At 50.1% G+C, this 14,402-nt stretch overlaps 1 protein-coding gene and 1 pseudogene across 5 annotated transcripts in view; both read right to left on the bottom strand.

Annotated features, from left to right (window-relative positions):
* Window positions 1–8: 8 nt before the first annotated feature.
* LOC133760117 (uncharacterized) overlaps window positions 9–14,402 on the bottom strand; it is a 79,706-nt gene continuing 65,312 nt past the window's right edge. The window contains exons 1-4 of one of the 5 annotated variants that reach the window (XM_062192100.1): window positions 13,440–13,528; window positions 9,867–9,933; window positions 6,943–7,023; window positions 9–227 (exon numbers count right to left, since the gene is read on the bottom strand). In XM_062192100.1, the coding sequence (XP_062048084.1) occupies window positions 9–215 (207 nt within the window). In that variant the 5' untranslated portion in view covers window positions 216–227; window positions 6,943–7,023; window positions 9,867–9,933; window positions 13,440–13,528. Of the gene's footprint in view, window positions 245–6,942; window positions 7,024–9,866; window positions 9,934–13,439; window positions 13,529–14,402 lie in introns of those variants that run through there. The other 4 variants (XM_062192104.1, XM_062192102.1, XM_062192103.1 and 1 more) reach the window with 4 other exon arrangements.
* Window positions 6,050–6,168, bottom strand: LOC133761368 (5S ribosomal RNA; annotated as a pseudogene).

Here is a 14,402-nt window from a genome sequence, read left to right as displayed (position 1 = left end):
GGACGGGCTCACCGAGTTCCTCTCGGGCTGCAGCAGCAACGGCTGCTGGGGGCAGGGCCAGGGGCCCACGGCTTGCCGGGTGCGTCCTTTAGCGCTGGCAACCTGTATGCCTTTTTCCTCTTGGTTTTTCTTTGCTGTGGAAATAGGTCCTTTCCCCTTGCAGTTCCAGCATTCTCTGGGTGTGTGCCTCCTGCTGCCAAAGGAAAATCTCGCATCTCCAGGGCACACTACGGGAAAAGCCACCCAGAAAGAGTCAGGGGCACACACAGACCAAAACAAAACCCAACCCTTACAACACGATCAAAGTGAGAGCACTAGCCAAGTCCGCAAGCAGTGGCTCGGTCACTCCTCAGCCTCCGCCAGGGCTAAAGGGCAGGCTGATGCTCACATCTGGCCACAGGCTCTGGGGTGACTGAGACCTCCTGCCCAGCACACAGCTGCCCGCCCACGCCTGCGCAGCAGGCAGAGAACCAACATTTGCCCCTTACGTCTCTCTGCTTCTGAATAGAAAAACCTTCCAAAACTGGTGTTTCTTTTCTTCAAGCCAATGCTTTGGAACCACTGGCTACTGCAAATCCACAGCAGCTATCTGGTAGTTGGGCTCTGATGGCAAACAATGGCATTGAAATGTAACAAACACACACCAACTTCAAACCAGGAGGGAAATGAGGCTACACTCCCATTCTGAGGGCCTCGGGGGTGGGGAGACATTAAAGGAGGTCCCTCTGAAATCCTGTATTGAGCCGATACCGAACACAATCAGTTCTGCCCCTCACTTCCATGATCTCTTTATTAGATTATGCCCAGCACCTGTCCTGTGCTCTCGCTGCGTAATGACAAGGACTGCAGGCAAGGGTAAGCATAGGAACGGTCTATAATTTTGAAGGTAAAAGAACATCTTTGAAGGCTGAGATGTTTTTGAGCCAATCTGCAAGGCTAATTTGAAGCATAAAGGTCAAGAAAATATTCCCAAACCTAGCCAGAGAACAAACGAGAAGGCCCTTCAAGTAAGGAAGCCTAGACTAGTACGGGGAAAACCAGGGCAACTTTGTCACCGCTCCCTCCTGGGGGATTCCAACATGATGGTTTTTTTCCTTTCTTTCCTTCCTCCCTTTCTTTTCTTTCTTACCTTCCTCTTTCTTTTCTTTCCTTTCTCTCTCTCTCTCTCTCTCGGTTTGAGAGACAGAGAGAGTGAGCCCCTACCTGCTGGTAAATTCCCCAAATGCCCTCAAGAGCCACCATTGGGCCAGGATGGAGCCAGGGCCCAGACTCAATCCAGGTCTCCCACATGGGTAGCAGGGACCCAACTACTGGACACATCACTGCTGCCCCTCAGGGTATATATTAGCAGGAAACTGGAGACAGGAGCCCAAACAGGATATCACCCCTAGGTACTCCAATATGGGTTATGGGCATCTTAACCACTAGGCTAAATGCCTATACACATACCCACCCACACCCAGCCCTGCCAATATGGTTTTCTTTTTCTTTTTTAAAGACTTGCTTATTGATTTGAAAAAGTTACAGAGAGAGAGGGACAGACATCTTGCATCTGCTGCTTCACTCCCAAATGGCCACAATGGCCAGGGCTGGGCCAGGCCAAAGCCAGGAGCCAGGAGCCCAAACACTTGGGCCATCTCCCATTGCTTTCCCAGGCCATTAGCAGGGAGCTGGATGAAAAGTGAGCAGCTGGGACATGAACCAGTGCCCACTGGAATGCTGGTGTTGCGGGTGGCAGCTTTACCCTCTGTGCCACAAGGTTGGCGCCAATATGGTTTTCTTGTAACCACTATTCCCTCTCTGCTACCTCCTGATGTCTTACTGACAGTGTATAGGACTAAAGAAGCAGGATATCAGGTGCAGGATTAGTGGCTAAAGAATCAAAGGGAAGGGGCCGGCACGATGGCACAGTAGGTTAATCCTCCGCCTGCGACGCCAGCATCCCATATGGGTGCTGGTTCTAGTCCTGGCTGCTCCTCTTCCAATGCAGCTCTCTGCTGTGGCCTGGGAAGGCAGTAGAAGATGGCCCAAGCGCTTGGGCCTCTGCACCCAAATGGCACACCAGGAAAAAGCACCTGGCTCCTACCTTTGGATTGTTGCAGCTCCGGCCGTTAAGGCCATTTGGGGAATGAACCAATGGAAGAAAGACCTTTCTCTCTCTCTCCCTCTCACTGTAACTCTACCTCTCAAATAAATAAATAAAATCTTAAAGAAAAAAAAAAAAAAAGAATCAAAGGGAGTTAGAAAGAGCCCAGGTGTTTCAGCTTACATATGGAAGAACTTGGAAAAGTGTGTGGAAAATGGAATTAAACGGCAAGTTCATGAGTGGGCATTTGGCTGGTTAGGATGTCCATATCCCGCATCAGTGCCTGGGTTTGACTCCCAGATCCAGGTCCTAACTCCAGCTAATGTATACACAGTGGGAGGTAGCACTGATGGTCCACGTAATTGGGTTCCTGCCCCCCTGGTGAGCACCCAGCTTCAGTCCCCTGGCTGTTGTAGACAGCAGATGGGAGCACTCTCTCAGCCTCTCAAGTCAATTACCTAATTAGCCAAAAAAAGAAAGAAGATAAAGCTTATTTTGTGCCAAAGAATTTGAAACCACACATACAAGGGATCTGCACAAAATTCATGAAAAAATGCATGTGATGAAAAAACTACGGATCTCAAAAACTTTTTACACTAAAATAAACATATCTTTTAACTATATTTTCCCATGAACTTTTTTTAAAAGATTTATTTATTTATTTGAAAGTCAGAGTTACACACAGAGAGAAGGAGAAGCAGAGAGAGAGAGACAGAGACAGAGAGAGAGAGACAGAGGTCTTCCATCCGCTGGTTCACTCCCCAGCTGGCCTCAACAGCCGGAGCTGTGCCGATCCAAAGCTAGGAGCCAGGAGCTTCCTCCAGGTCTTCCCACATGGATGCAGGGGCCCAAGAACTTGGGCCATCTTCTACTACTTTCCCAGGCCATAGTAGAGAGTTGGATCGGAAATGGAGCAGCTGGGACTTGAACCGCACACATATGGGATGCTTGCACTGCAGGTGACGGCTTTACCCAGTATGCTACAGTGCTAGCCCCTTCCATGAACTTTTGAAGGACCCTCAAATTCTCTGAGAGACTAACTAAAATTGGGAGGACTAGTTATTATGTTAGGTTTTGGCGCTGTGATCACCATCAAATGTGAAATGTCTATTTCTCCACTTAGAAATTTGCAAGAATCCCAGCTATTTTACCTGGGATACAGAAAGGAATTTATGAAAATTCTGAGTGTACACAATTAAAGTTTTTTTTTTCTTTTGTAATAAAGAAGTTCAGGGAAAGATCTAGAATAAAACATTGTAGAGGGGCCAGTGCGCTGTGGCAAAGCTGCCGCCTGCAGTGCTGGTATCCCATACGCGCGCCAGTTAGAGTCCTGGCTGCTCCACTTCTGATCTAGCTCTCTACTGTGGCCTGGGAAAGCAGTAGAAGATGGCCCAAGCCCTTGGGCCCTTGCACTCACATAGGAGACAATGAAGAAGCTCTAGGCTCCTGGCTTTGGAGTGGATCAGCTCCAGCCATTGCAGCCAGCTGGGGAGTGAGCCAGCAGATAGAAGACCTCTCTCTCTCTCTGCCTCTCCTTCTCTCTCTCTCTGCTTCTGCAATTCCGCCTTTCAAATAAATAAATAAATCTTGAATAAATAAATAAATGAATAACATTGTAGAATATTTGCAAGCTGACATCAGCAGCAAGCATCCTAAAACCACTGTGGACTGGATTATACTCAGGGTTGCATTCTTATCCCTTACCATCTTTCAGGTTTTCTCCCCTTCTGCTTAGACTATAAAATGGAATGTGGTTGTCAAGCTCCACATAGATGATCACAAACCATTCTGTAGCTTCTCACTAAGCATCAGGATCACTCGTAAACCAGGAGTGGGAATGGATGTTGCATGGACAAAGCCATCAGAAGAAAAGCAGTTAGTGCCCCTCCAGTCTCCCTCTGTACCTTCTGGTACTTTCTGACCTGTACTCAATCCCACGTCATACTGAATAATCCTGTGTGCACACTGCATTGCCCTGTGAAGACTATGTTCTTTGAAGACAAGAACCTTATTTTTAAAGTTCCTTGGTTTTTCTGTAATACTCAGCATGTGGTACTGAGAACAAAGTTCGCTCCGCTGTGACTTATTCAGCTCCTCGTGGAACAGGAGCGCCTGGCATGTGTTGTACTCTTTCTCCAAAGAAACTCAAAACGCATTACACACCTCAAATCACCTCATTAATCTGCCAGGCATTTATGAGGAAGCCGGTAGCAAAGACGATTTCTAATAACAATGCTGTGAACAGGAAACACTTTGGTTTTCAAAGTCCTTCTCCGTCAGTATCTTATTCTCACCCTCCGCCTGACCTTGACTGACAGGTACGGAAGCACAGGGACTACCAATAGCTGCTCCCCGATTTCTGACCACTGCCCTCTGCGCTGGCTCTTCGCCCTACACCATCTCCCTCACCCGGCCCTGATGGATGGAGACAGCACAGAGGCTGAACCACGTACAGCCTCGCCAGTGACTGGAAACAAAGTCCAGGTTTTCCGCACCTGCTCTAAGGGAGTTGTTGAAAGAAATCACGACTAGCTTTAGCCTTTTGACAATGAAAGTAACTGAGCAGAAACATCTGCCAAGTAAGTTATCTCACACTGTTCCAAAGAATAAAATTCAGAAAGTTAGTGTTCAATTGTTTGCCTTGAAGGACCAGGAAAAAATCTAAAGAATTATTTTGATCAGAGAGAGACTTTTTTTTCCCCTCCAATGAAATTAAATCTCCTAATTCCTTAGGTCAATGGTACCTTTCTCTCTTCTCTCCTTAAGGAATACTTACAGTTTTTACTATGGGTCAGGTACTGTTCTAAGCACTGCACAGACACGTTCACTCACTCACAACCACTCCCCAAGGCAGGCGCTACCACTGTCCCCATTTTCGAGCTGAGGAGACTAAGGCTCACACTGGGAAAGGGGTAGAGCTGGCGTGTGGCCAGGCTGTCAGGCCCAGAGTCTCGTCCTCTTCATCACGGTAAGCCAGCTCGGCAGAAGTGCCTGGCAGCGTGACGCGGGCACAACAGCGTGACCGTCATCATGACCACTGCCCCCCTCACCCCTAGCAGGCTCATTGGCTGCTTTCCCAGGCACTGTTTCCCAGCGTCTGCATCTCCTGTCGGCCATCTGCCCTCCCACTCTCCCAGGTACACTGCACTGTCTTGCCCAGTACTTCCTGGGGAGAAAAGGAGTCCCCAGGCAGGCAGTCCCCTCCGCTAAATACTCACATCTATTTTCATTAGCGCCTATCCCCTCCTTCCTCCCTTATAGGAGCAACCCAACAACAGCCCGCATTTCCCCAAACATCAGTTCTCCAGGAGTGTCCTAGGCCTATCCCTTGCAGTCCTGTCTACTGGATCCTTCCAATCAGCACCCAGAACCACACTGCACTTTCCTCCAGTGTAGAAGCTAAGTAAAGGTAATGGAGTAACACACCGCCAGCGGCAGCACTCTATTCCCCTTCCGAGCCGCGCTTCCCCAGAGCTGAGCAGACACAGCGCTCACTTCCCCACTCGCCACTCACTCCTGAGCCACTCCAAACCAACTTCCAGCTCCAGATGACAGAAGCCACCAATTCTGGTAACCTCACCCCGGCCACTTCCCCCTCCGCTCCCCACTCCATCCCTTGGACTTTGCCTCCTTCCTGGGGACCCTCCTCTCTGGCTTCCCTCCCGGCCTCCGGCCACTCTTGAGCGGCTTCCTTGGCAGCCTACGCACACTCTGCCATCAAGAGTTCTCCGCGCTCAGCTCTGGGCCCTCTTCTCATTCTGTCTGAAGCTCTCTCCAGGCAGACGACGTCCATGTTCTCACTTCTTTCGTCCGGCTCTGCTTGTGCTCTGTAGACCCACGCTCACAGCTACCTCCGTGACACCTCCCGGGACATCACCAACACGACGGGACCCAACACCAAGTCTGCATTTCTAGCCTCCCTCCAAACGCCATTTCTCGTCATAACAAACGACCCCTTTACTCAGCTGCTGGTGCCAGAAATTCAGGGGCATTCTCCCACCCAAGTACTAACCAGGCCCGACCCTGCTTAGCTTCCGAGATCAGACGAGATCGGGCGCGTTCAGGGTGGTATGGCCGTAGACCAGGGGCATTCTCAACATCACGCTCCTTAAATCCCCAACCTCTGCCCCCATGGCAAGTTTGAATATTTTTGTGGAACGAATGAAGCCTCAGCTTCAGTGTTTCTTCTGCAGAGAGAAGGATCCCTTCAGGCCACGGATCCATGTGAAATTTCCCACTACCTTCTCATGGCATCCTCGGCTCCTCCTTTGTAACGACACACGTACATTCGCAATGAGCACCTGCCGTACATCTCCTCCACTAGCCCATAGGCTCTGTGAAGGTGGGGTTCAAGACCCTGGTGTTCATCTGTATTCACAGCCCTTACTATCATGCCCAGCCCACGGTATTTGCTCAAAAAAAAAAAAAAAAGTTTGTTGTTATCCAAAGAAAATGGAGTCAGTATGTTGAAGAAATATCTGCACTGCTATATTCAACGGATGAATACATAAAGAACATGTGACAAATATACATAATAAAGTACTACTGAACCTTAAAAAACAAGACAGAGGGATTCTGTCATTTACATCAGTGTGGATGAAGTGGGAGACTATTGTATTAAGTGAAACCAGCCAGGCACAGAAAGACAAATACTCATGAGCCCATGGAATCTAAAAAAGTAGGGCTCATGGGAGCAGGGGGTCAAACGGTGCTTACGAGGGGCTGAGGGTGGTGGGAGAGGAAGAGTTGGGTGCTACAAAGGAAAAGGTGTGGAGAGCAAAAACTGCAGCTTTCCCCCAAGACCATCTTCCAAGCCAGGCCCGTGCCGCAGGGCTGCCTTCCATCAGCCTACTCACCGAAACCCCAGGGGTCACGACACGGCACTGCTCATCCTGGAGCCGGAGTCCAGGGGCCCCCCTCTCAAAGGGAACCTTCACCTGGAAGGAGGCAAAAGGGGGAAACGTTTCCGTGTGGATTCAGAAACCAACAAGATCAAGTTGCCGTCCGGACACTCGGAGAGGACAATCGGTTTCCTGATACAGACTACGGTGTCGCTGAAGAAGCTGTCCCCGTCCACGTAAACAGAATCCGCTCCCAGGTATTCGAGGGCAGAGACAGTGAATCTACAGATACCTTCCGGCTTCTGTGCCTTCCCTCCCTCCCAACCGTGCATTCCACTTTTCAGAGAATGGAGAAACACGAAGTGCAGATACAGTGAGCTTCTCTCCTTTTCCATGTTCTGGGCACTGGGGGAATAGTCACATTTTTTGTTTCTTTTTTTTTTTTTTTTTTTTTTTTTGACAGGCAGAGTGGACAGTGAGAGAGAGAGAGAGACAGAAAGGTCTTCCTTTACCGTTGATTCACCCTCCAATGGCCGCTGCGGCCGGCGCACCGCGCTGATCCAAAGGCAGGAGCCAGGTACCTCTCCTGGTCTCCCATGGGGTGCTGGGCCCAAGCATTTGGGCCATCCTCCACTGCACTCCCAGGCCACAGTAGAGAGCTGGCCTGGAAGACTGGCAACCAGGACAGAATCCGGCACCCCAACCGGGACTAGAACCCGGGGTGCCGGCACCACAAGGCGGAGGATTAGCCTATTGAGCCACGGCGCCGGACATTTTTTGTTTCTGCCCATTCCTTGTAGAGAACTGAGATGACTGTAAAGGAGGAGAGAAACAAAACTCCAAGTCTCCTTTAGAATGCACAAAGCGAAGACCACGCGGTGGCCCTCCCTGCTCTCCACTGTGACTCAGCAAGGCAGCATCCAGAAAAGCTACGTCCTCAGACTTTTGAGGAACTCAGAGTGGAACAGTCTGGCCAGAGAGTTTCCTTATATTCAGTGCCTACTGTGTGCAAGGTCCTGCTTGAACAGAGCCAGACGAAGTCAATACACCACTCAGGTACTGGTCAAGCAGAACAACGGCCAACATCAGTGCTTGCAAACCAGGATTGTGACACTGAGCCACCCACTTTGCACAGAACTTATAGTTTCAAGGCTGGCAAGGGAAAAGTAAGTTCTAGATTGTTTTGGGGCCAAACCATTCAAGAATCTTTGGAGACTCTCCAGAGTTGCCATGAAGTTGTGTGTAAATTCACCAACAAATTGCCCAAGTTCAGAACCACCTCTAAGAGTTCTGATTTCAACTCTCCCAATGACGTGTACATATTTCCCTGCTCTAAGAAGTCAAGTTTATTAGAACTACGTCATGTTTAACAAATTCCATTTCTATGCTATGACCAGTACTCCATAAAAGGCATAGCATCAAACTTAGAATGTGGAACTAAAAGGCCTCGGGATTCCATTCCCAGCTCATTCTTAACTTCTGACACGCCAGCTACTAAAAGGCTTCCTCTCAGAGCCAGTACACAATAGGAAGAACCAATCTTTACCCAACACATGGAGAAGAGCAAACAAAGGACATGTAGAAAAAGCCTGGTGCAAACAAAATATGAATGTATACTTTAGAACTCAGGTAGTAAAAATGCACCTACCATCCTTGGCTAACAAACTCTAAGCAAGCAAACGTTTATAATGAGTTGGAGAGTTCAGACAAAATTCATGTTTGAAAACCAATTTCAGCTATTGCCATTTAGACTGATAGTCACCCACAGTAACATTCCAGCCCTTCTCTGTGCAAGTCTCCTTCATTCCCAACCATCCCTGCACGTCCTCCACGGCACCACAGCCTTATAGTCACAACACTTAGAAAACCATACCCCTGCCACGGGTGGGCAGGGGGCTCGGGGAGGGCAGTGTGGTCCTTGATCTCAGCCCCTGGTAACGGGCGGAACCTGGTGAGTGCTGCCTGAACCACGGATTATAATGAGCGCTCAGCTTGTGTGCTGCTACCCTTACTGCACACTCACACAAACCGGGACGACAGGGTCGACACTTGTTTGACTTTTCCCCACCTGCCTCTCTCCTTGGCCCTATGTAGAAGAACCACATTCACAGCTTGGACTTGCAGTTAAGGGGATAACTGCTGCCTTGAGAACTGTGAGAACAGGGGTCGGGAACCTCGTCTGTGCCAAGGGCCATTTGGATAGTTATACCCTCACTATGGGCCATACAAAATTATCACCGCCTCTGGTTATATTAGAATGCTACCTATGACATACACGAAATCTCTTCTCTTTAAATTAATAAAATTTTTTTAACAATTAGCCTGCTATAAATGTACTGAATTTCGAGTCTTCCCTGCAGCTGTCTTGGTAGGGCCAGACAAAATGATTTTGTGGGCCTTACATAACTGGTGGACCGGATGTTCTACACCCCTGTTGAATAATGAAAAAGTGTAGTCTTAAGGGCTGGCACCGTGGCACAGCTGGTAAAGCTGCTGCCTGCAGCACCAGCAACCCATACAGGTGCTGGTTCAAGTCTGAGCTACTCCACTTTCGAACCAGCTCCCTGCTAATGTACCTGGGAAAGTGGTGAAACATGGAGTACCTGGTGGGAAAGTAGTGGAACATGGCCCAAGTCCTTGGACCCCTGCACCCATGTGGGAGACCTGGAAGAAGCTCCTGGCTTCAGATTGGCCCAGCTCCAGCTGTTGCAGCCATTTGAGGAATGAATCAGTGTATGGAGGATCTCTGTCTCTGTCTCGTCCCATTTCTAATTCTGCCTTTCAAATAAATAAATCTTTAAAAAAAGAGAGAGAGAGAGAGAGAGAGAGAGAGAGAAAAGAAAAACTGTGGTTTTAACTTACAAGAGACCCTACAGAAACAAAAATCTAACATGCTCAAATTAAATGACAAAAGTTATGAGGCTTATCATATTCTTTACCTTTCAAGATGTCCAATTTGTTCTCTCTTCTACATCAGGACACAGAAGCACTTCCCAACACTGATCTCTGCCACCCAAACAGAAGGGAATTTTTAGGTCAAAGTAGAGTGACACCAGCTAGTCCCACATTCATTCCTACAGGGACAAGAAGAAGAGTTCACACCCAAATCCACACTGATTTCAAAGGAAATCACCCATTCCCCAAAGCTCTGTGGCTAATGTAATATTTGAAAGAACTTGTAGGAACAATTAGGTCAAAAATGAGGAAGGAAGGCTAAAACCACTAAAACTCAAAATACCAGAAGTCAGAGATAGGGACACTGCAGCCTAGATCCATCCCACTGGGGACTAGCCATGCTTATTGATGACAGGGGTTTAGAAAAACAAAGTGCACCAGACACAGAACCCTCATTTTAATCACTGTTTTTAACTTTTTCCACCACAAAGAACAGTCACTATGGTTGCAAAATGGACTTCTTGCTTCCTGTCTTCTCTACGTCCCTGTTACTAAGCATGGTACAGATGCTGAGATGCACCACAAAATCTAAAATCCAAGTGGTCATAAGACAACTCAAAAATCAATTGCTCTAGCCCAGGAGTTCTTAACCTGGCATCTACTGACTCCCAAGGGGACTGTGTGTACTCCTGGGGCTGGCAGTGTCTGAACCTGCTGCAAAAAACCTTTATCTTTATTTTGACTAACTTCTCAAAGTCAGCGTGGCCTTCAGTTGTGAACGAAGGTAACAACCCCTGAGAGTATTAGCCATCCTGTGACTATGTTGCCAGTAGAAACCACAAGACATCTTCACATTGAGCTACAGATGTCACAGCCAACATGCTCCATGCACTCATCACTCCTTCAAAACTACAGGCTCACGAGACCTACGGCTGCAATTTATTACTTAATGTGTTACAACGAAGCACATAAATGACTATATCACAATTAACATTTTGCCAACTTTCCATTTCATTTGTAATCCTATGTATTTTATTTTGCGCATTTAAAAGTACACATTCAGAAGGGGTCTATGCTTCACCGGGTTGCCAAAGGGATATGGGGGAATATAAAAGGTTAAAAACCCCTTATCAAAACTTCTATAGACCACCATCACAGTCACCAAGGCAAACAGAGAAGTAGGTCACTCCAACAGTTTTCCGTAGTTGAAGAAAATTGAGCTGCAAGGAAGCCAAGAAACAGGTCCAAGGCCACACACATTTAGGGTTGGCATAGCCTAAGTTAGCACTCACAGAATCTCTTTCCATTTTCCCATGGTGACCTTCACGTACATTTCTACAATTGTCATTGCTACTAAATGGAAAGAGATATTACCTATCAAAACTAATATAAAACCCAAGCCCAGACAAAAGAACAAAATAGATACTCAAAATACTTTTTGTTCCTTCATCACACATGTTGCTATACATTGTTACAAAAGCTGAACTTGACATTGGAAAGATAGTTGTTTGAAAGAAGAAAGTTGGGCTACATTATCTCCCATTCTCAAGGTGTTCAAAGCACTACGCAGACAGGCACTCACTTGTTGGGCTGAAATGCAGTTAGGAGCAGTTAGAGCAGGTGCTATCAACACTTTGTAGACCAGACAACAGGAGAATAAATGACAGATCTGTTCAAAGTCAGTTTGAGAGCTAACTTCCTGATTCCAAGTTCAAGGCTCTAACCACTGTACAAAAACCATCATGATCAATGATTAATAATGCTTGTGAAACTTCTGTTATTTAATTTTGTTTCTACAAGCCAGAAAGCATTTTCTCTTGATTCACAGGAGCAGACATTTCTGAAGGCTATGGGGAAACTATCATAGAATCAACTCCAGTGTATATAAGTATGCTTTTGCTTATAACAGTCATCTCAGAATTCAGATCAGGAATCCTCTCTCAAGAGCCAAGATACATACTACTTGTCTTATAAAAAGAGAACGGCACAGAAATTGTTCCTTCAGCCAATGACTTCCCCATCTACCCATAACGCCTTTTCAAACAATTATCATCTTACATTCGATACAAAATGATACTCTAATGGTTCCATACCAAAACTCTAGGTCACAAAACTTCCAAACGTCACGCTCCAAACCCTTCTCAACTTTTGTCAACTTGATTATTTCCTCTTATCCAAACCATCAAACAACGAATGGACCCCATATTTCTCAAAACATGGTATTTAATAGCTGCTCTTATTCACACTTCTCTGTCTTTAACAGTTTGAGTCTTTTTCAACAGAGCATAAAGGAGCTTTCTTAAATTTTTACTTAAGACTGTGTTACTCACACATTTCTTTCTTGCTAAAACATCCCAATCACTGGTATCCAGTCAAAAAACAAAACCAACAGGATGATCATGTTGCACAATCCCCAGTCACAGGTTTGTAACTCACATGCCAGTCTCAGCCTTCAACATCATTCTGCTTCCCTCCTCCCACCTCTCAACTATTTTATCATTATCCCAAGAACATTCCACCGCCGACTGTATCAAACGCTACCAACCATCACACGGCGTCGACCAAAATGTAACTCTTCACATAGCCACTCCCTCTCCCCTGAAATCACTGCCAAGGGACTCCCCTACCTTGGCCTTAACCAAAGGCTAAGTGGGTGTCAGCTCCAGCCCACCCCGGAGTCTCTCCACTCACACATGCTTGGGTCCACTTCTCTGCTTAACCTAGCAACTTTCCCAACCCCTAAGTGGATTCCAATTTAGATCCAAGTCCCTGGTATCACCCAAATCCCACTCTCCCTCCCCCTCCTGCTGACCAGGGGGCTCTGGCGGGCTCTCAGGCCCCCTCCTCCGGGCCTGGCGGCCCTCACAGCAGGCCCCCAGCACCACACTCGCAGGCCTCGGTTCCTCCCTCCCTTTGCTCTGGACACAAGAACCAAGCCCGCTGCTGTTCTCCCGGGGACATCTCCATTTCACCAGGCTCACCCACTCACCAGTGACATCTTAATAGTCTCTCCAACTTTGAAAGGCCAGTGGCTAGGGCCCCACTTTGAAAATCACTGGTGTGTCCCCCGACCCTCACAATGACTCAGTGACCTAGACGCCGCCACTCACCTGCTGGAGCCCCTTACGACGGGCAATTCTCGGCGCTCACCTCCCCCCACCCTTCAACAAGTCACTGGCCTGCAAAGTCCCCTCCTACCTCTCTAGCAATCCCCGCCTGGGGTCTTGCGGACCCCACCAAACTCAATCCCAATTCCCTTATTGAGCTCTCCATCTCGCCCCTCCAAAGCCCCTGCATCCCAGGACCGGGGACTGTCCCATCTCCTCATTTCACCTCCCCAAGCACTGCTTGGGACACAAACCTCAAACATCGAGAGACGCCCCCTCCCCCGTCTCTCCTCACCGCTCGCGAGGCGCCCCGACCTCCCCCCACAGGTTCCTCCAGACTCAACTCCCTAAATCTGCAACCGCGACCCCCGCCCCTGCCCTCCCCCCACGGCTCTCGGCGGCTGCGGCAGCCCCTGCCCCCAAACCCGCTCAAAACACGCGGACGCGGACCCGGCCCCCCCTACCCCCGGCTCCGCTCCTTCCCCTCCCCCTCCCCCAGGTGCCACTTACCCCGGAGCAGGAGTGGGGGAGGGGCGAGGAGGAGCAGAGTAGGGGAGGGGGCCTCGGTGCAGGGCGGCTCTCAGCCCCGGGGGGCCGGGGCCGGGGCCAGCGGCAGCGGCGGCGCAGCGTCTCCCCCCGGCGGCGGCGGCGGCGGCGGCGGCGCCGTCCCACTCCCGCAGGCACACATAGGCTCCATTGTCCGCCGGCGCCTCCCCCTTTCCGGATCCCCCCTCCCGGGCCCGCCCCTTCGCCCTCCCCTCGGCCCTCCCCCAGCCGCACCGCGCCACGAAAGGTACAGCGGCCCCGCCTCGGACGCGAGCGGAGCAGCGCCCCCTCCCCCCGGCCCCGACGTCCCGCCCGGCGGGGGAATGGGGCCCGCCCTCTCCCGCCTCAGCGCCCGGCCCCGCCGCCGGGAAGGGCCCGCCCCCCTCCGGGGAATGTCACCGCTCCCCCTCCCGGAACGCGCGCAATGGTACCAACCCGGCCGCTTCCTCCTCCCCCTCCCCCGCCTTCCCGGAGAGGCCCCGCCCCGCGCCCCGCCCCCAGAAGCCTCGCCTCCCGGCCCCGCCCCTCGCCCCGACAGTTACCAAGGGGCCGCCCACCGCGGCACCACCCCCTGGTTTGCATGGGCACGCCCTCCAGGTCGCCTCCCGGTTCGTCACCGGGCCAGAGGTGACGCCCACTGCCCACCTTAAAGCGGCAGAGCCATCTTTTGCAGCTGAAAGAACCTCCCGGAGGGCGGGCGCTCCTTTCCCGCACCTCCTCCCCGCGTTCACTCACCCGGACCTCCCCGGCGCCGCCCGGCGCTCCGGAGCGGCCGAGGGGCTGGAGGAGGCGCCGAGGGGGAGGGCGGCGTGGGATTTGGCCATCTTTGACGGAAACGAGCTGGAGCTGCTGAAGGAACCCGTCTTCCCCGCGCTCTTCCCTGCCTCCTAGGTCCCGGCCTCGGCCTCAGCCCTCGAGGCCACACCG

The sequence above is a fragment of the Lepus europaeus genome, chromosome 5 (assembly GCF_033115175.1).
Source record: "Lepus europaeus isolate LE1 chromosome 5, mLepTim1.pri, whole genome shotgun sequence".
Lineage (NCBI taxonomy): Eukaryota > Metazoa > Chordata > Mammalia > Lagomorpha > Leporidae > Lepus > Lepus europaeus.
Note: the sequence above shows the minus strand (reverse complement) of the source record. Positions and strands in the feature narration are given on the sequence as shown.